At 40.7% G+C, this 21,628-nt stretch overlaps 1 protein-coding gene across 2 annotated transcripts in view; it reads left to right on the top strand.

Annotated features, from left to right (window-relative positions):
- The window catches only part of Vps39 (vacuolar protein sorting 39 homolog (S. cerevisiae)), a 43,103-nt gene that overhangs the window by 2,778 nt on the left and 18,697 nt on the right, over nucleotides 1–21,628 (top strand). Inside the window, exons 2-10 of one of the 2 annotated variants that reach the window (XM_005381326.2) lie at nucleotides 3,633–3,698; nucleotides 8,181–8,213; nucleotides 8,673–8,737; nucleotides 9,424–9,466; nucleotides 11,173–11,267; nucleotides 12,431–12,529; nucleotides 12,975–13,067; nucleotides 15,990–16,173; nucleotides 21,459–21,579. In XM_005381326.2, the coding sequence (XP_005381383.1) occupies nucleotides 3,633–3,698; nucleotides 8,181–8,213; nucleotides 8,673–8,737; nucleotides 9,424–9,466; nucleotides 11,173–11,267; nucleotides 12,431–12,529; nucleotides 12,975–13,067; nucleotides 15,990–16,173; nucleotides 21,459–21,579 (799 nt within the window). The remainder of the gene's footprint in view (nucleotides 1–3,632; nucleotides 3,699–8,180; nucleotides 8,214–8,672; nucleotides 8,738–9,423; nucleotides 9,467–11,172; nucleotides 11,268–12,430; nucleotides 12,530–12,974; nucleotides 13,068–15,989; nucleotides 16,174–21,458; nucleotides 21,580–21,628) is intronic. The other variant, XM_005381327.2, reaches the window with a different exon arrangement.

Raw genomic sequence — 21,628 nt, 5'->3', positions numbered from 1 at the left:
TTTGGCTGAGGCCAAAAACCTTGGCATCATTCTTGACTTCTTCCATTCTCTTTTATAATATATCGAGTCCATCAGTAAATTTTGTGTGGTCTGCCTTCAGAGTAAGTCTAGAATCCAGTCTTTTTGCTCTAGCTCCACTACTGCTACTCTTGATGAAGACACCATCATATCTCATCTGAATTATGGAGTAGTCTTTTGATGGTCACCCTGTGTTTGCCTTTGTGTCATTTTCAGGTTTTTTAAAAATTTAAATGGAAAAGAAGTGACCCTTTAAAAATCTAAATCAGAGCATAACTCATCTACTCAAAACCTTTCAGTTGTCATCACAACTAGAATAAGTTTCAAAGTCCTTAACCATGGGAACACCCAACATTATCAAGCTGGGGTTACTTCCCTGACTTAATCTCCTGTGGAGTTACCCCTTACTCCTTTCTGGTACCAGTCACAGTCTTCCTTGTTGCACGAACAGGCAGAGCACATACCTACTTCAGGGCCTTTGTGCTTGTTGGTTGCTCTCTTGCCTAGATATCATATGGGTCATTCCTTATTGTCTGCTGGAATGTCACTTAAACAGCAAGCCCTTTCCTAAGTAGCTGTAAGGGAGAATACCATCTCCACCAACATCCTGTTCTCTTATTCTTATCTTTATCATGGATAACCAGTCAGGATTATTTTACTTATTACTGTCACTTTCCACATTGAAAAATCAGTTCCCTTAAGAGCAGGAACTTGGTTTTGTACATTGCTGTATCTCCAGTGCCTTGAATAGTTTGTGGCCCCATGAATGTTTGTTAAATATTTGCTTAATTAATGAATAATGATATTAATATTTATTATTGATATTAATAACTTTTATTTATTGAGTACTAATCTATATTTATGAATATACATTCATATTTACTTACATTTTCCAAAGAAACAATGGAAGGACAAACCAAAAATTATTAAATCTTATCTATAACAGAAGGGAGAGGTAAGGGTCAAATGGCTAATGATTAAAACTAGACCTCTTTTCGTTTTGGTTCTATTAAAAAACAAAATTAGGGTTTGGAAGTATAGCTTAGTGATACAGTGTTTACCTAGCATGTGCAAAACCCTGAGCTCAACCCCTGTTATCACACATATACACCCACAAAATACATGTATGAATATGAAATATATATAAATAAATTTATAAATGCAGCTTCTGCCACCCCAGAATCATTGAATCACAATCTCTGGATGCAGGGCTCAGGAATTTGCTTTTTTTTTTTCCACCTGGGGGTTGAATCCAGAGCCTTCACACTGAGTGAGCTACATCCCCCAGCTCTTTTTTCTTTTTGTTTCTTTTTCTTTTCTTTTCTTTCCTTCCTTTTTCTTATTTCTGTGGTCCTGGGTATTGAGCACAGGGCCTCATGTATGTGAGGCAAGTGCTCTACTATTAACTATATCATGAGCTCTTTTTTATTTTTTATTTTGAGGTGGTCTTGCTAAGTTGCCCAGGCAGGACTTGAACTTGTGATCATCCTACTTCAGCCTCCTAAGTACTACACAGGAGTTTGTATTTCTAATAAGTTTAGATGATTCTGACACAGCTGGTCAGGAGCATGTGCTTGACAAACCCTGTTCAAGAAGGAAGGTGACCACTACCTTGTTCATTGCTGAGATCCCTGCTGTGGCCAGCACGGGGCCAGCAGTGGAATTGTTTATTACATGAAGTTGAGCTACACTGCATTGTTGGACGGAGCTTCATTAGGGTAATTATAAGCAAGAGCATCCAGCCGTATTTCCTAGGAGGGACCAAATTCAGCCTTGAAGCCCATCATTAGGCCATTCCGAGTTCTGTAGGGCTGGCTGGCTGATTTACGAGTGTGCTACCTGATTATGTAATGTGTCCCACTTTCTGGTGTGCAGTATTGGGTCCCAGAAGGCTGCCTGTGCTGTGCCTGCCACACAGGCTTGGTCTCTGAGTCGGGTCTTCTGCCCCTTGAGCTCCCACTGACTTCAGTAACCAGAGCAGACGCCTTCAGAGTTCCTTGCCATTAGCACAGCTGGATGGCCCACTGCGTGTCATGACTGGAAGGAGGAATGAGTAAATAGTGTCTTCACTATTTAAAAGAAAGATTTAAATACTTTGCCTATATGATAAATATATTTTCCCTCAACATATACAAAAGTTAAATTTTTTTTTTAATTTCAGTAAATGTAATCTGATTTTATGGCCAGTTGAACAGACATTTAATAAGATTTATCTGTTGATAAATAAACATTTCAATGAAAGTGGGAAATAAACTTGAATGTCGTGTGTGGAGTTTGTCAAAGAGTTTGTCATTTGGCACAAGAGTGTATTGGATAATGGTACAAACAGGTAATATTTATTGAGGATGCTTTGTCTTGCAGGAAATGCGAAGCAATACCGTTTGTTACTTCACTAACCCTCACAATCACACTGTGAAATAGGATTTGTTTTCTTTTGCAGTACTGGGAATTGAACCTAGGCCTTTGCACTAAGCTACCTGATGAGCTCTTAATTTTCTGTTGTGAGACAAGATCTTGCTAAGTTGCAAAGGTGGCCGAGGCTGGGCTCAAACTTAGATCCTCTGCCTCAGGGTTCCAGAGTGCTGGGGTTCCAGGTGTGCACCACCACACCAGGCTATTTTTTCCCCCTTTGTTTCTCTTGGGTTAGGGTTAGACCAAGGAGTAGAATTGTTGGGTCAGAGAGTTATTCTGTTTAAACTTGCACAGCTGTCAGACTGTTTTCCAAAGCAGCTGTACCATTTTACATTCCTGTTAGCAATATGTGATGGCTCTAATTTCTTACTCTGTTGTCAACTCTTAGCTAGACCATCCTTGAGATTATAAATTCTGTAAGGTTAGTATCCTGTGGTGCTTATTTCCCCTGATATAAAATCATTAGAACTTCAAAAGATCCCTCTTAGCTGTTACTTCTGAGATTGAATATCCAGTTTCATTTTTATACTATCCATATTATGATTTTATAAATGTCCATCATATTCTTTTAGCTGGACTAAAAATATATATACTTACCAAAATAAAAAGTATCTTTTCCCTCTGCTTAGTACTGGGGATTGAACCTAGGGCCTTTGCATTTAGCTACATCCTATGTCTTAATTTTTTTTTAAATTTTGAGACAGGGTCTCACTAAGTTGCCCGGTCTGGGTTCCAACCTGCAGTCTTCCTTACTCAGTTCTCAGGTGCTGGGATTACAGATGTGTGCCAACCACACCCAGCAAAAATATATCTTAATAAGAAATAAAAATAATAAATGCTGAGCTCTTGCCAAAGAAAGAAAAAAAGAAAGATACTGACCGAGATTCTTTTTTGTTTGTTCATTTTTTTGAGGCAGGGTCTCATTATGTAGCTCAGAATGCGTTCAACTCACTGTGTGGCATTGATCTCACAATGATCTTCCTGCCTCAACCTCCTGAGTGCTGGGATTACAGGCATGCACCACCACGCCTAACTGCTTAGATATTTCTTGAATATAGACATTTCTTAGTTTTTCAAGACATCTGCTGTCAAAGGCAACTCATTTTCTTGACCAGTTGATAATCACAAGTCCCAGCTAAAGAAATAGAGTTTTTATTAAAACCTCTAAAGTTGACCTTTCTCCTGGCACTTTTACCTTGTAGAAGAATGGCTTCTTGTTGGAACCAAACAAGGACATCTTCTTCTCTACAGGATTCGGAAGGACGTTGGTAAGTGACAAACTTTTGAGAACCAAGAAAGAAATGGCTTATTGCATATTCAATTTTAAAAAAAGCTTTGGTAGATGACCATTATACAACTGTGAAATCAGTGATTCCTGGGTCATTAAAGAGCCATTGAGGGGCTGGGGATTTAGCTCAGTGGCATGGCGCCTGCCTGGCAAGCGCAAGGCGTGAGTTTGATTCCCAGTACCGGAAAAAAAACAAACCAAAAAAAAAAACAAACCAAAACAAAGCCGTTGGGGATTAGAGGGAGCACAGTTGCAGAAGGGCAGAAATGTGAGACTTTTCAAGGTTTTACTTGGTTTCATTCCCTAAACTGTATTCCTTACTCCCATATGGAAGGTAGAGTTAGATGTTTCTTTCTCTTTGCTTCTTGTAGATTTACTACTAGTAATAAAAAATATTACCAGTGGAAATAAGAGTCCTATGTAAAATGTGTATGTTGTAGGAGGGGGAAAATTTAGGAACTCTTGGTTTTAGAAGATCTTATGAATTTGTGACGGGTAAGCTATGAGTAGAGGACCTGGCTTTGTGTCCAGTTTTACTTCTCCCTGTCCTCATGACCGTGGGCAGGTCCTTTCCAGTGTCAGGTTTCTGTTCTGTAAACTGTCTTGCCTGTTTCTCCAAGTGTGGGGGGCAGATAAAGTAATAGGCATAAAGGACTTTGGAAACTAATGTCTAACCATATGTGACTTTTTCAGTAATAGTAATATAGAATAATAACTAAAATACTTGAAATTTTTTCTGCTAAAGAATATCCTTTAGCTGGGTGTAGAGGCACACGCTTGTAATCTCAGCACTGTTAGGAGGCTAAAGCAGAAGAATTATAAGTTTGAGGCCAGCCTCAAATATAGCAAGACCCTTTTTATTTTTTTATTTTTATTTTTTTATTTTTTCATGAGACCAGTCTCTCTATATAGTCTAGTCTAGGCTGACCTTGAACTCACTATGGAGCCCAGGCTGACCTTGAATTTGCAGCAGTCCTCCTGCCTCAGCCACCCAAGGGCTGGAATTGTAGACATGTACTACCATGCCTGGCACAAGACCCAGTCTTTAAAAAAGAAAAAAAAAAAAAAAGGAAAAGAAAAAAAAGTATCCTTTATTGGAGAAAAAACATCTCACTCCCTTTTCCTGATTTTCTGCTCCTTTATGAATAATTGATGTTTGGATGTCATGCTTATACTCACAGTTTATGGAAATCAGAGGTTAGTGCCAAATAGGTTGAACCAAATTGTCATTATCCAATTATATTAGACCTATAGAAACGACAGTTTCATAGCTTTTGACCTAACGTATATTTCCATAGTAAATAACTTAAGGTGAGTGGAAATAGAGGCCTGGAACAAGGCTTACATAACACTGGGAAGAAAGAGCATCTTCCAGAGGCAGGAGGGAGATTGGAAGGCAGGCTGGCCAGGTTCTGCTTAGAGAAATAAGAGAAAACAGAGAACAAAATGGAGAATTTCTTTTGTTTCTGTCTGTCTACTTTACTTTAAATCAGACTTGTTTGCAAAAGGTTCAGATAGTAAATATTATGGGCTTTGTGGCCCATAAGAGCCCCATTATGGCTGTTCTGCTCTGCCATCGTAGCATGAGCTAAACCATTTGTAAATGAGAAGCATGGCTGTGTTCCAATAAAACTTTATTTATAAAAACACACAGCGGGCTCATTTGGGCCCATGGGCAATACTTTGCTGATGCTTGCTTCAAATTTTTATTTCTCAGAGCCAGATTATTTGTATTTTGTGGCATATACCTAGTCAACAATTTTAAAATTAAGCTAAAGGATCTGAGGGTGTAGTTCATTGGCACAAGGTTCATTCTTGGCTCAGGAAAAAAAAAGTTTGTCTTGATTTTATTCAGGATCAAACAGCTGTTTTGTTTCATTTTGCTATATATTGAGCTCAGATATAAATAATGAAAACTGAAAGCTAAACATTGATTGCTTCTTGGCCTTTGGCTAAGATCAAGATTAGAAAACTAGACTATAAAAGTGAACCTTTCAAAGCAACATACACTCAAACTAATGATGTTAGTGTTCACCTGACTTCAAACCCTGGTCTGAAGGACGCACCATTTTCTGCCTGTGCAGATCACCACGTGGCCTTTGACAAGTTACTTCATCTTCTTGGGCCTCAGTTTTTCCATAGGTAACTTGAATAGTACCACTAACCTCCCCATGGCACGAAGAAATCCAAATATAATTTGAAACTTTGAGAAGCTTCCCCTGTCCCTATATCTATAGAGAACAGTCTCACTCTGACCTACCCCTGGGCAGGACGGGGCAAAAATAGACCTGGGCCTCTTTGAGTTAGTCCAGAGACAGTTTTCTAGGTTTGAGATATTAAAATCTGGGCTGTCTTTCCAAGGAGAGGAAGGAGGTAATGCAGTGTCAGAAAAAGACAGGGTTTAGGGGACCTGTGTTCTGACCTGATCTACACCATCTCTCTTGAGTTAAAAACAAATGTCTCTAGGCTTCATTCTACTTTGACCTGGACAGAGAAGTTACATTAGTGCATGGCTAAGGCCATAACAACTCCAGGTTTATTTCCAGGTGTAATTCCAGGTGTAATTGTTACCTTACAGCAGCACTTCTCAAGATACTATCTCTCAACACACTTGTAATCCCAGCCCTTGGGCGGCTGAAGCAGGAACTTCAAGGCCAGCCTGGGCTGCATAGTGAGTTCAAGGCCAGCCTGGACTGTGCAGTAAGACCCTGGCCTGAACAACAAACTAACCAAAGAAACAAGAGCTGAGTGTGATGGCACTTGCACTTCAAAGGCTGAGGTAGAAGGGTGCTGTGAGTTCAAGGCCAGCCTGAACTAGATAGAGAGACCCTGTCTCAAACAAGACAAAACAAAATAAAACAAAACAACCCAAAAAAGAATGTCCTTGGTAAAACAGTAAATCTTCATAACACAGTAAATTAGTATTTTCCAGGTGACCGGTGTTTGAAGTTTTTAAATCAGGCATGAGTAAGAGTCATGGGTTTTAATGGGACAGAATATAAAAAGTTCCTTGATGGGTTTGAGATTGATTCTGTGAGAAACTCCATATGCCAAAGTTTTGTATGGTATTAAAGAAGATCCGTAATTATCTGAAAAATCTGTTAAAATATTTCTGCCTTTTCCAACTATACGCCCACATGAGGAAAGATTTTTGTCAAGTCTTTCAACTGAAAGTACATATCAAACATGTGCGGGGATGTCGCTCAGTTGTATGGTGCTTGCTTAGCATTTGCAAAACCTTAGGTTTGCTCTCTAGCACCACAAACGCAAGAAACAAAACAAGCAGATTAAATGCAGAAGTAGCTGGGCTTGGTGGTATACCTGCCTATAACCCCAGAAGTAGAGAGGCTGAGGCAGGAAAATCACCATGAATTCAAGGCCAACCTCAACTACATAGCAAGACCCTGCTTCAAAAAGTAAGCAAGTAAATAAATAAGTGAATAGTAAATAAATGAATGCAGAAGTAGATGTGAGAGTCCAGCTGTTTTCTTTTAAGCCCAAAATTTAAAAAGAGGTTTACAAAAAATGTAAAACAATACTTTTTTGTTTTTATTTTTTTGGAAAAAAGGTATCTTTCATGAAACTATATTATTTTTGCTAGCATGTAATGAACTTGTTACTGTTATTTTGAGTTAATGAGTTAGTAAGTATACATTTTAAATATGAATTAATAGGTACATATTGTAAATATTTCTCTAAATTTCTAATGTGATAAGAATTTGTAATTAACCCACATGAAAGTTCTTTAAGGTCCTCAGTAATTTTTAAGATTAATTATTAAGGGGCCCTGATACCAAGAAATTTGAGAATCTCTGACGTAGAGAATTCTGCTTACAAAAAGAATTTTTGGAAGAAAAAAAGAATAGTTGAATGTAATAATAAAGCCTTTTACAAATATAGATCATTTCCTCAAGCAGAATTGTTTTTTTCTTATTTAAAATGTGGTGGCAGAATACCGTGTTCCCAACTGTAGGGCCCGTCTTTATCTCTTCTGCTGAGGGACTCACAACTGGCTTGTGTAGCAGTCTTGTGGCAGCCTCAGAGTCGCCACCAGCTTCCTGCCAACATGGCAAGCTGTCAGGAAGCAGGCTCGGCTGTGGCAGCTTCCTCCAGCAGTTTGGAGAATAGCGAGTTGTGGCCCTGGCTCAGCACTGAGTTTATTTGTAGGCTCATCTCATGATGGCTGCTTCTTGAGTACTTGAGGTGCCAGACCCCTCAGATAGGAATCAGGAATAATAACCTACCTCTTGGGAGCTGTGGGAGGCTACAGAAAAAAATACGTAAGTTTTCAAACCCAGAACCTGGTATCTATTGTTGATTAGGGATAGCTGCTGTTATTACGATAATGGCTATTTTATTTGATGCCTTGCTGACTTCTGAGACTGAATACTTTTGGCGTCCTCAGCAAAGCTGAATTCATGTGTTTTAATGGCTTATAACTTTCTTCCCTTTTTTGTAACAGTGCCAGCAGATATAGCATCACCTGAAAGCAGCAGTAAGTGTAGATCACTAAATGATCTAAGCTGGATTAAGTGTTTGCTCTGTCCCTGGGATCTAGGACTAGGACAGCTGCTGGGAATTCGTTGGTTTAGATGTCAGGGTGCTTTCAGCTGGGTTTACTTGCTTGGGCTTTATATTTGACTTCTTGCGTTCCTTCTTATGACACACTTGGCCAAGGTACTTATTACGTAGGGTAAGATCTTCAGACTTAGGCTCAGTAAACTTCTGTGATCTTTTCTGCTGATGCCAAAGGCACGTGAAACCTTCTGTCCTAAACTTGGAGTTGAAAGCAACTTGCTGTGCTTAGTAAAGACTGCTGGCAAATCTCTTGACTTTAGTCTTAGGAGTTTTTGAAGATTTGTGTATGAGAACAGTATGAATAATACTTTCGTTGTGGTTGCCTTCATATGCATCCCTGTATTTAGAAATTTGCATATCTACTTCTTTTTCATAGGCTGCAACAGATTTGAAGTAACTCTAGAGAAATCCAATAAGAACTTCTCCAAAAAGATTCAGCAGGTAAGGAGTGATGATAGATGCTACAGGTATATTTGACTTACATGACACCTTGCTGTATTAGTCTGCCTTTTGTTAGTGTAATGAAATGCCTGATACAGACTACTTTATAAAGAAAAGAGATTTGTTTAGCTCACATTCTGGAGGTTTAAGGACATGGCACCAGCATCAGCCCTGCTGTGATAAGGCTTCCTTGCAGGAGCACACAGAAGAGGGAGAGTTCATATTTCCAAACATGTAGCCAGAGAGTGTTCTTTTGTAACAAGCCTCTCTTGAGTCGAATGTAAGGGTCCTATGACAGCTACATTAGTCACTTCTGAGGGTCCACTTCCATGATCTAAGCAGCTCTCCCAGGCTCCATCTCTTAATATCACCAAGGTTCCCACACGTGGCCAACACCTGATATAATTAAATTATGCCCAAGCCATGATACCTGGCAAGTTAGAACTTTGATGTTATTTATTAGCTCTTTGAATCCTCTGCTCTCTCTCCTACTAATGCAGGATTCTCCTCCCATACGTCATGCACCTAAATCCTCTTTCATAGCAGAAATCATAGTTGCACATAAAAATGAGTCAGACTTCTATAACTAGTTAGGCTCTTTAGTACCTTTTTAACACTGTTGTTAAATGAGCATTTGCTTATCCTTGTCTAGAATGTTTAATTTTGTCTAACTTGCTGTTTTCTAGATCCATGTGGTTTCCCAGTTTAAGATTCTGGTCAGCTTGTTAGGTAAGAAAAGGGGTTGCATTTGTATTTTGGGCGTTAAGAGAGAAAAATTGACCTAACTAGTCATTTCATGGTTAATCTGATAGTGATTAACTTTATAATGGTATACCCCAAACCAGATATAGCCCATGAGTAATAAAGACAGCGTCTACCATAAACATGAACTCTGTTGTGCAAGGATTCTCATTTCATTCATATAGCAATCAATCAAGTACTGTATTTATTGAGCTGTGCTCTGTCCAAAGCCTGAACTAGACATTGGTAATAACAAGTTTAATGAGACATTGTTTCTCTGTGATACTTATATTCAGAATATGAGGACTGAAGTAAAAGAAAGTAATAATACACAAAGTAGTAAGTAAAAGTGGAAATTTATAAAATGTACTGGGGGGCCAGGTATGGTGGTGCTTTCTGTAATTCCTGCCTCTCTTGGGAGGCAGAGGCAGAAGAATACAAGTGTGAGGCCAGTCTCTGTGATTTAAACTCAGTAAAACCCTATCCTCATAATGTGAGAGACTGGACTGTTTAGTGGATTATTAGGATTTCCACAGGAAGGGAGGTGGGAGGTAGGCAGAGCATCACAGTCAGAAGGGACAACTGGTGCAAGGCTTTGCAACATGGATACACTGGAAATGGTTCATTGTGGCCAGGCTTAGGGTGTGGCAGAGTGACAAGCTATCAGGTGAGAGGCAGATGGGATCAGACTGTGGAGCGGGTATGTAAGGAGCCATGGTTTCATGGAGGGCAACCAGTAAGGCCTTTTCTTGACAAGCAGAGGACTAGAAACTTGCCTCACACTCTGCACATTTCAGCCCAGGACCCAATAGTAGTCATTGTACACTTAGTTCCTGGGGCTAAGGATGCACATTTAAGGCAACTGAACCCTCATAGCTGAAACTAGATAGCAGGATAGAGTGGAATCACTGCTGTCTCTGATCTTCAGTTTCCTTCCTGATGTCTCAGTTACCTGTGGTCAGCTGTGAGTTTGAAAGAAGGGTGGCCAGGTCCGTGCAGGAAGGTATTTTGAGAGACAGATACTGCAGTCACAGAGGCTTTTTATTACAGTATAATTGTTTAATGTTATTACTAGTTACTGTTTTTCATTTCTTACTGTGTCTAACTTATTACTTATTACATTTATTTTTCATTTCTTACTGTGTCTAACTTTATTACAGGTATGTATAGGAAAAACATAGTATACATATGGGGTTCACTACTATCCCAACCAACTCAGGCACCCGCTGGAGTTTTGGAATTAGGCAGTCTAAGAGGGGACTGCTGTGTTAGCCTGCTAGCTTGGCTTGGAGGCAGTCCTTGCCATGGGTTCACACAGAATCCACAGACTTCTTTTCCTAATGTAAATAGCTTTGAAAATTATTTGTTGTACAACTACTGCATCACAAATTTCCCGTCTTGAGAAGGGCAAGGTACAAAGTGCTTTGGACGTGAAAGAGCTCTTCTACTCAAGTCAGCCCAAAATTTGAAGGACTGGAACACCCAAGTTGAGAAGACCAGATGACCTGTAAAATGGGTGTTACTCTGGGAACATCCCGGAGTAAATCCTCCTTAGTGAAACTGAAGGGAAGTCGCCAAGCAGCGTGTGCCATCTGGTGGTTGCAGGTGTCACCTGGTCCCCTCTCTCATCTTGAATGTGGCTGTACTAGAGAAGGGTGGTCATTTATAGTGATATCCTGCTTCCTCCCAAACAGAAAACAACATATATGTCCATGATCTGTTAACATTTCAACAAATCACTACAGTCTCAAAGGCAAAGGGAGCATCGCTGTTCACCTGTGACCTCCACGTGAGTATACACAGGATGAGTGTGGCTTCGTGCTTGTGTCAGTGCAGTCTTCCCTGCCTTCGCACCGCTCTGTGGGGAAATGGCATTGGTGAGCCCATTCCATGAGACTCAGAAGAGAGCATTAGGGTTGGGGTTACTGTGGAGAGATTTCCCCCGTAGTTCATGCTGTGAAGTTGAGATATTTGCAGTCCTGTATGTTCTAATTAGAAAGCCAGAAGTCTAAAGATAATTACTCATTCAACTCTCAGCAAGAGAGAGACAGTATCACGAACATAACTGTGATGTTAAATTCACTTGTGCTAAACAGATCACCAAGGGGGGTCTTTATTGTTCAGAAATGACATCTCCTTATTTTTGCTAATTTATGTTTCTTACATTCTTCAAAATCTGCCTTACACCCCCAGCCATGATCTCTTCCACATAAGTGCTCCACTCTGATACTGCATTGTTTTTTTAATTCTTTTTTTAAAATCTTTTTTTAAAATTAATTTTATTAGTACCTTTTAGCTACACATGTGCCATTTATCATAGGGAATTTGTACATGATACATCCCCCCTTCCTCTCCCTCCCTTGATATTGCACTGTTTTTTGCTTAGGATTTTCTTTTCCCAACTCCTTTAAAGGAATAAAGCTGGGTGTGGTGGTGCAAGCCTGTAATCCCAGCACTTGGAGGGTGAGGCAGGAGGATTTCTGTGAGTTTGAGGTCAGCCTGTACTATGTAGCAAGACCCTGTCTGAAACCACCCCCCAAAATAAAAATTAAAGTAAATTAAAATAAAGGAGTAAAGGTGGGCCTGGAGTCACTGGCATATGCTGAACCTTGCCTCACTCATGATAGTCATGAGCAAGCGACATTTAAGAGAAAAGGAGGAAGCAGTCATGTAGGTGAAGGCTTGCCATGGGATTTTCCTCTGCACTGTAAATGTCCCTGTGCTCCCTGGATTCTTTGGCTGGTGGGACTTGGGGATGAGGCTCTCTGAGTTTCTGAGGATATCTAGGAGGATGGTGGGGTTCTCTCCAGCTTTGCGGGCAGAATGGCTTTATGCTACAGGGGATTTTCAGCTTAGTTTCCATTTCAAGGTAGAAAATCTCTGATGTACTTGTCACCAACTTAGTGGGTCATCCTGTGCACGTCCTCATTTGCTCTGGATATTTCTTCCCAGCACACAGAGACTGGCGAGGAGGAGTTGCGGATGTGTGTGGCAGTAAAGAAGAAACTGCAGCTCTATTTCTGGAAGGACAGGGAATTTCATGAATTACAGGTGAAGTCCACTGTTAATGGGTCCTTGGGTTGGGCGGGAGCTTCTGCTGTGGGCAGCCTATAGTTTGAGAGACTTCCTGCTTGGTTCTAGTGGAGTTTAGGCCCCCACCTTATAGTCTCCCCACCTGAACACTCTGGTATACTGTAGATGAGAGGTTGTTCGTGTCCACTTGTGATACAATTCTATAGCGTTTGTGTAGACTGGTTTATTTCAAAGTGGGCTTTACCTTCTCCAAGTGCACTTTGCCCCATTCCTGGTCGAATTCTATTTTTATTAGGCATGGTTTCCTGGCAGTGTGCTAGGAAAATTGTGTCCAGATGAGGGTGAGGGTTATTTTGCAGAATGGAAGTGAAATAACAGGTTTTAAGTTTTGTTTTTGTTTCTGTATTTTTTTCTTCTCTTCTATTTTAATGTCTTTTCAACTGTATTCCTGTTCTCTTTTCAGGGGGACTTCAGTGTATCAGATATGCCCAAGTCTATGGCCTGGTGTGAAAATTCTATCTGTGTGGGTTTCAAGAGAGACTACTACCTAATAAGGGTAATTCTTTTATAATTTTGCAAATATCATCAGTTTACCTTGGGAAAGATAATTATGTACTTCTCAACTGCAAGTCAGAAGACCAACTTAATTAGAACTTTTGGCATATCAAGGTTTTTGTTTATATGTTTGTTTATTTTTTGTGCTGTTAGCATTTTTCACAAATAAGATGTCTGAGTGATTTAAACCATGCAGTGTCAGCTGTCAGTTCTCTACATAATGATTATTCACAGCATATATCTAATTATTAGGACTAATCATTAGGACTGCTCACATTTGCCCTGCTGTCCTCACTCACTTAAGTATTTTTAATGCTTTGAATCTCCTGCCTCCCCAAATCTCTTAGTATATTTGTTTTAAAACTTATTTTTGAGCTGGGCATGGTGGTACATACCTGTAATCCCAGCACATTGGAAGGGTCACTGTGAGATTGAGGCCAGCCTGACCTACATAGCAAGACCCTATCTCAAATTTTTTTCACTGTTTTCTTATATTTCAAAACCTACATATGTACATTATTTAAAAAATAACAAAATCTAGATAAGGAAATAAAAGTAGTGCAAATCATCTGGAATTCCCCATTCAGAAGTACAGTACTACTTCAGTTCATGAATGTAATTTGTTCTATGATTTTGGAAAAGATGACCACATTTGTGTTTGGGTGGGAAAGATGATTGCGGTCATGTTTGTTACCTGATGCAGAGTTTGCAAACAAAAACAAAATTTTTCCAAATGCTTCTGTTTGTCAACCAAATTGTTTGCAAACAAAAGTATTCATGAATCGAGGTACTATTGTATTCACTGAGGGATGGGAATGTACCTCAGTGACAAAGTATTTACCTGGAATGCGGAAAGCCGGGAGTTCAATTCTTCAACACCGCAAAAAAATAAAAAGGAGAAAGAAAAATTTGTTAAGCTTTTGGTATATAGGCTTCTATCCTTTTTATGAAGCTGTTATGTATATTTTATGTCACTTTTTCATTGCTGGGACAAAGTACTTGCCATATACAACTTTTAAGAGGCAAGGTTTATTTTGGCTTAAGGTTTTAGAGGGTTTGGTCCATAGTTAATTGGCTCCATAGCAGAAATGGCATGGCAGAAAGATGTGACAGAAGAAAGCTGCTCAACACATGGCAGTCAGAAAGCTGGGGGTGGGCAGGGACAAGAATACTGTACACCCTTCCAGGTCATACCCCCAGTGACCCACCCTTCTCCAACAGACTCTACCTCCTAACAGCACATTTAGCTCTGAGCTCATCAGTAGATGAATCATGGATGTGTTTAGAGCTCTTGTAATCCATTCACTTTCAAAAAGCACTGCTTCTGAACACATGAGACCTTAGGCGGATGTTTTAAATCCAGACCAACTTCATGTTATGCACATTGTTTTTTGTTTTGTTTTGTTTTGATTTTTGCGTTTTTGAGACAGGGTTTCACCATGCAGTTCAGCCTGGCTTTGAACTTACTTTGTAGCCCAGGCTGACCTTGAACTCATAGTGATCCTTTTGCCTCAGTCTCCCAAGTGCTGGGATTACAGGCACGCCCACCATGCCTAGCCACACATTGTTTTATAACTTGCTTTTTCTCTTTAATCTACATGGCAAAGACTCACAACATTTTTTCCCTCCAATATGTGTACTCTTACATAGAAAACATTGATATACCATTCATTTCATAGAATAATCTAAATCTCTTAGCTTTGTTCACTTTTATTGATCCAGACTGGCCAATTCTGGAAGCCTTTCTTCCTGCTCCCCAAAGTGTGAGCTCTTCATTGTTTATTGATATATTTGTTCCATAGTTTATTTTGGGAACATCCTAATTTTATCAGCATCGGGGTTGCAAACTCCTGGAGGAATCACTACTGTGCAGCAGCCTAATAGCAACAAGGTATGGGGGTGCAGAGAGGGATCTATGAGGGCGGGGGACTGAGCTGGAAGTTGTAGGAGGCTCTCAGTCCTCTGACATTTTTGTTCATGTGTATGTCAGGCAAGTGCTCTGCCACTGAGCTACATCCCTGCCTTCTTCGTCTCCTTGAAAGTACACCATTCTGAGAGTAGGAAATCTTGACTTAATAAAAAGAATTACTTTTTGACATACAGTAAAATTTATTCTTTTTCGTGTACAACTCTGGGTTTTAACAAGTGCCTAGACTTGTATAACTAATACTACAATCAAAACTCAAAACCACCCCATCATCCCAAACTCCTTCACACCGCTCCTTTGGAGTCAGCCCATATTTGTCCAGCTCCCAAAACTTTGGTAACTGCTGATCTGTTCTTTGTCTTCAAAGATTTCATCTTTTCTGGGATGTCATGTAAATAGAATTATACGTTATTTACCCTTTTGAATCTGGCTGCTTTCGCTTAGCATAATACATTTGACATTCACATGTATAGTGCATGACAGTAGCTTTTTTTAAGTGGCTGAGTAGTGTTCTGTTTTATGAATGTACCAGAGTTTGTTATCCATTCATCAGTTGCAGATGAAGTTGTTTCTGATCTTTGGTAATTACAGTGAAGCTGCTGTAAACATTGGCATTCAGTTGGTTGTATAAATGAATTTGCATTTCCCTTGGGTAAATGCCTAGAAGTGGGTTGCTGGGTCATATGGTAAGTTTATGTTTAATTTTATGAGAAATCAGCGAACAAAAAGCTATGCCTCCACCAGCAGTGTGTGGCAGCCCAAGTGCCCTGTACTCCCCAGTACCTGGTATCGTCCATTACCAGGTAAATGCTTTTCTCTGTATTAGAGCACTGGTGTTACACTATTGTAAAGCTTGTCATAACAAACAATGTGATGCTTACGTCAAACAAGGAGTGTTACTGGCCTCCCAGGTGTGGGGTTTTGTCTGGACATTTCTAGGCTGTTCATGCCTCTGGCTGGGGAAAGCTGAGTGACTCACTCTATGTCTTCCTGTAGGTGGATGGAAAGGGGTCTATCAAAGAGCTCTTTCCAACAGGAAAACAGCTGGAGCCTTTAGTTGCACCTCTGGCAGATGGAAAAGTGGCTGTGGGTCAGGATGATCTCACCGTGGTGCTCAATGAAGAGGGGATCTGCACCCAGAAATGTGCCCTGAACTGGACAGACATCCCGGTGGCCATGGGTGAGGCCAGTGGTCACTGCCGTTTTCCCTTGGGGTTGGGGCTGTGTCATCTGTGTGGAATGAGGCCCTGTCCAAGATCTCGCAGATTGCTTTACATTGTATTGTTCACTCTTAGTTCCCTTCACAGAAGTAGTTTCAGGGCCTTTAAAAACAGGACAGTCTAGTTTTTTTTTTTTCTGGTCTTTTTGAGATAGGGTTTCACTATGCAGTTGAGGCTGGCCTTGAGCTCACTTTAAATCCCAGGCTGGTCTCAAACTTATAACAATCCTCTTGCCTTAGCCTCCCAAGTGCTGGGGTTGTAGGTGTGTGCCATGACATCCAGCTTCAGCATCTGCTCACTTTTGCAGCGGTTCCTTGGCAGCTAGAAACATGAGCACTATTAACTAGTTCCTTTTGTGGAATGGAGCACACAGACCTGCCTTGGGTCTTGAAGGACTCTAGTTTGAGAAGAAGGGACAGATAAAGAGACAGAACAAGGCCCTGCTTCAGGTATTCATTTCAATGCATTAAACTTCAGCATTTCTCAGAGACGTTCACTGTTTAACTAGGAAGTTTCACTGCATAGTTAAGACTGGACTAGGATGGGTAGGGAGTTTGAAATCTGGCTAGAAGAAAAAGTCCCTTGCCTTCTGGGCAGAAAGAATAGGTGGAAAACTGAGTGAAAGTGCAGGAGCTGTGTTTATTTGTGGAAGGCCGCTGCCAGGACTAAGCTGCTGAAACAGTGGTCTCCAGGATGGAGGAGTAGGGTGGGGCCAGTTGCTAGAGGTCTGGGGAGGGGCCTGAGAGGCCAGGGGGTTTCTCAGTGGTAGTGGTCTTGATAAAAGCATTGTGTTCTGGCGATGGTTAGAGACGCATAGACCAGAATGAAGATAAATCAGAAGGACGGTGTTTTAGAAGGCTCAGGTTTGTGTATTTTGGGAGCTGAGAGCTCCCAGGAGGCTTCCTCATATCTTAGGGAGCCTTGGCTTCTCAGGGGGCAGTTTGGCAGATGAGATGAAGACCCTTGAAACAGTGTTTGAAGTGTTTCTGATTCCTCAGCCTGGAAGTTCCTGTTTTAAAACCTTTGCTGGTGTCCTGGTACCTTCCTTCCACAGTGTTTCACAAAAGCCATGTCTGTGCTTTAATTTCCGGGGCCATGTTCGGAGGCCCTTCCTCTGAAATCCTCTGGGCCGCAGGTGGGACTACTCACTTCTTGGGCTTTCCACATCTGCCCATCACACTGCGCATCATGAGTGTTGCCTCCTCTGGCTCCTTATGCAAGTGGGCCAGCTTTAAAAAGGATGAAGAACTTTTGCATATTTATACAAGTTAACACTAAAGAAAATTGTACTAAATTTCAAAATGAGGCCGGCATAAAAAGAGAAAAAAAATCAATATGAGATGACTTGCCTTTAAATTTTCTTTTAGTTTTTGGGAAGATGAAAAATATCAGCATAATAATAGCAAGAGCAGTAAAAGTAATGGAAATATATAGATCCCAAATAACTAATTTCTTAGTTCCCTTTTAGCTTTGAGATCTTATGGTATTATTCAGAGTGTAAATTGCAAATGTAATAGGAAAAACTTTTTGTCTGAAAATAGATAATTAGAAATAAAAATTCACAGCAGGTGAGACACACTAAGAAACTATAAGGAATTTGTGTTTTTGGTGGTGGTGGTGGTGTTGTTTTTTTTGTTGGGGGGACAAGGTCTTGCTATGTTACAGCCTTGCTATGTTAAGGTCATGCTACAGCCTGACCTTAAACTCCCTGTGTAGCTCAGGCTAGCCTCAAACTCGTGGCAGTCCTCCTGCCTTGGCCTCGCAAGTGCTGAGATTATAGGCGTGCACCACCACACCTGAGAGAATACAGTACATTCTTAGAGGTTAAATTTCTATGTAATTATGCCATCTAGTGGTTTGCTTTTTACTAACTTTTTACATTAAAACTTTTTAATATGATAAAAAAAAACAAAATTGATCATCCTAATGATTTTTAAGTGCAGTAGGGTTAAGTTTATTTTTTATATTGTTGTACAACTGCGTTTTTGAACTTTTTCATCTTGGATAACAGCAGCTCTTTTTTTTTTAACAGCAGCTCTTAAACCTAAACAACTACCCCTGACAGCCACTATCCTGCTTTCCATTTCTATGGATTTGACTCTTCTAGATCCCTTCTATAAGTGGCATCAATCAGTATCTGTCTTTTTGTGTGACTTGGCCGCATCTCACTTAGCATCATGTCCTCAAGATTTGTCTAGGTTGTATCATCTGACAGAATTGTCTTCCTTTTCAAGGCTGAGTGATACTCCATTCTGTCCGTTTGTCTGTCTGTGTGCACACTTGGTTTGCATTCACTTTTGGCTACTGAACAGTGCTGCTATGGACATAAATATGCAAATATCCCTTCACAGTCCTGTTTTCAATTCTTTTGGCTCTGTACTCAGAAGGATTGCGGTAGCTTATGGTAATTCTATTTATAATTTTCTGAGGAACCGTCGTACTGTTTCTTATAGCTGCTTCACCCATTTTACGTTCCCACTGACGAGTACAAAGACTTTAATTTTTCCACATTCTTGTGGACACTTTTTTTCCCAGTTTTTATTTTCTTTTAGTGCATGTTTACAGTGCATGTGGTTACATTCGTGTGTGGAGTCCGTATGTGGACAGAACACATCCAGTCTTTTTTATCTCCCTCCCCTCCCCTTCCTCCCCTCCCTGCATCTCTTGATCTCCTTCCCATTGGAGAAAGATCTATCTCCCTACTTCCTATTATCTGTCTTTTACTTTGCTGCTTATATTTTGGTTTCTCACAGGAGAGAAACCATGTGATATTAAGTGTATGCGTCTGCTTTATTTCACTTAACATTGTGGTCTCAAGGTGCATTCATTTTCCTACAAATGACCTATGTTTATGGCATGAATAGTGCCATAAAGATTTAAAAAACTAACAAAACAGGGCTGGGAATATAGCTGAGCAGTGTAAGCAGAATAGTACTCCATTGTATATGAATACCACATTTTCTTTATCCATTCATCTGTTGATGAACATACAGGCTGAGTCCAAGATTTAGCTACTGTTGAGCTGGGCGTGGTGGTGCACACCTGTAGTCCCAGCACTCAGGAGGCTGAGGCAGGAGGATAGCCATAAATTCGAGGCCAGCCTGGGCTACATAATGAGTTCAATACCAGCCTGAACTATATATAGTGAGACCCTGTCTCAAAACAACAAAAAGATTTAGCTATTATGAATTGTGCTGCTATGGGTATGACTGTGTCCCTGTAATCAGATGTCTTTAACTCTTTTGGGAAGATACCTAGAAGGAGAATAGCTGGGTCAAAAAGAATTTCTAGTTTTAGTTTTTTGAGGAATCTTCCATTCTGATTTCCATAACACTTTCCAGAATTTTTTATTTTATAGTATCCGTTATAATGAGTATAAGGTAATAGCTCATCTGTTGGTATACGTTCCGTCTCTGTCTGGGGTGACAGGTCCTGAGAACGAGGTGCCCACGGATGAAAAGAAAAATAAGAGACAATCATGGGTTAAGTGGGCTTGCAGCCTCTGGAACCGAAGCCTTGATTACCATCCTCCTTAGCCTTTTTTGGGGGATACAAACAGAAAGGAGCAACAGAGCAAATGGGAGGAATACAACTCAGTTATCACAGGAATGAGACTTAACTTGGTTAGCGATCGTGTTATCATTCCTTCAGGCATATCTCAGCAAGGTATCTAGTGTTGTCCCAGCAGCTTTCCACAGGGACACAGGTCCTGCTATCATATCCTTTCACACCAATGCTTTTGCTAGACTTTCTCCAGAATCAAACAATCATATGGCTTGGTCAGGCCCAAAGACCCACGTAGGTAATACATTAAAAGATAAACTAAAAAATGTCCTGCTCCACACTCATCGTGATTTTTTTACCAGTTCTTTATTTAATATGGAATATAGCCATGAAAAATATTTATTTATTTATTTATTTATTTTTGGTTTTTTTCAGACAGGGTCTCACTGTGTACTTCAGGCTGGCCTTGAACTCACTGTGTAGCCCAGGCTGGTCTCAAACTCACAGCAGTCCTCCTGCCTCAGCCTCCTGAGTGCTGGGATTATAGCATACACTGTCATGCTTGGCTAATATTTTCTTACTTTTAATTATTTTTTCTTTCTGTAGTGCAGACCCTCACTCAGGGTCTTGTGCATACTAGGCAAGTGCCCTGCCACTGAGCTCCACCTCCATTTCGTATTTTTAAGTTGGTGCAATTATGTTTAATTTCTTTTAAAAGTTCGGTAGAAAGTAAAGCAAACCTTTATTTAGTCTCATTATAAGTTTTTGTTTATTTTCTCTTTTTTGAGACAGGGTTTCACCATGTAGTTCAGGCTGACCTTGAACTCACTTTGTAGCCCAGGCTGGCCTCCAACTCTCAGTGATCCTGCTGCCTCAGCCTCCTCAGTGCTGGGATTACAGGCGTGTGTGCCACCATGCCCAGCTCAGTTTTTGTATTTTAAAGACTGTTTTGTATTAAATCTTCTCAAACAAAGGAAAGCTTTCCTTGCAAGAGTTTTGGGCTTTTTACATACTGACTTCTTTAGTGCTTTTATTCTGCCTTACCAGCACTTTTAAGCTGTGGCTTGTCCCAGGCCTATCACAGTACAGGATGGAGAGAGTGGATATGGTTAAGTGTTATTTTTAAAAAATAGAGAAAGAAACTGGGTATGGTAGTACCTTCCTAGAATCACAGCTGGTCAGGAGACTGAGGTGAGAGGATTGCAATTTAGTGAGCTCCTGTCTCAAAATGAAATTTCAACACAGGAGAGGGGACGAAAGCGTTCAAACCATAACAGCCACTGAGTGGAACGTTGCATCTGTGAAACTCTCAGGCAGAAACACTGGTGAGCCATGTAGCTCAGGAAGAAAGAAATTGCCTTTCTCTTCCTCTTTCTAAGAGGAGGGAAGAAGCGGTCTGTAGCTGGCTTTTCCCCCGAGGCCTCACTAGAGGCTGCCACTTCCAGCTTTTGTCCGTCTGCTTTGTGACTGAAGATAAGAGGGTACACTAGGGCGTGGGGTCAGGTCCCTGTCTGCAGAGCCAGGGCATCCCTTCTGCGCAGGAAAGTTCCCTCCTTGGCATCACTCAGGCAAAATGATGTCTTTCCCTTTCCGTACCGTGGTGTAAGATCTCGGGGTGGTATTGGACTAGTGGGCGTTATTGAAGGTTCATTTGAATGCAGTTTCACACGAGCAGCTGAAACAGTCCGTAACACAAAGCTGTTTACCAGAACTGTAGCTCAGCCCATTCTCTCTTGCACAGAGCACCAGCCGCCCTACATCATTGCGGTGTTGCCTCGATACGTGGAGATTCGAACATTTGAGCCGAGGCTTCTGGTCCAGAGCATTGAGCTGCAGAGGCCTCGTTTCATTACCTCAGGGGGGTAAGGAATTTCTTTCTTCACTGTGGCTACCTTGTCATCGCCAAGGTTA

Source organism: Chinchilla lanigera, unplaced genomic scaffold (genome assembly GCF_000276665.1).
Source record: "Chinchilla lanigera isolate Chin_1 unplaced genomic scaffold, ChiLan1.0 scaffold00015, whole genome shotgun sequence".
Lineage (NCBI taxonomy): Eukaryota > Metazoa > Chordata > Mammalia > Rodentia > Chinchillidae > Chinchilla > Chinchilla lanigera.
This window is presented reverse-complemented; position numbering and strand designations above follow the sequence as displayed.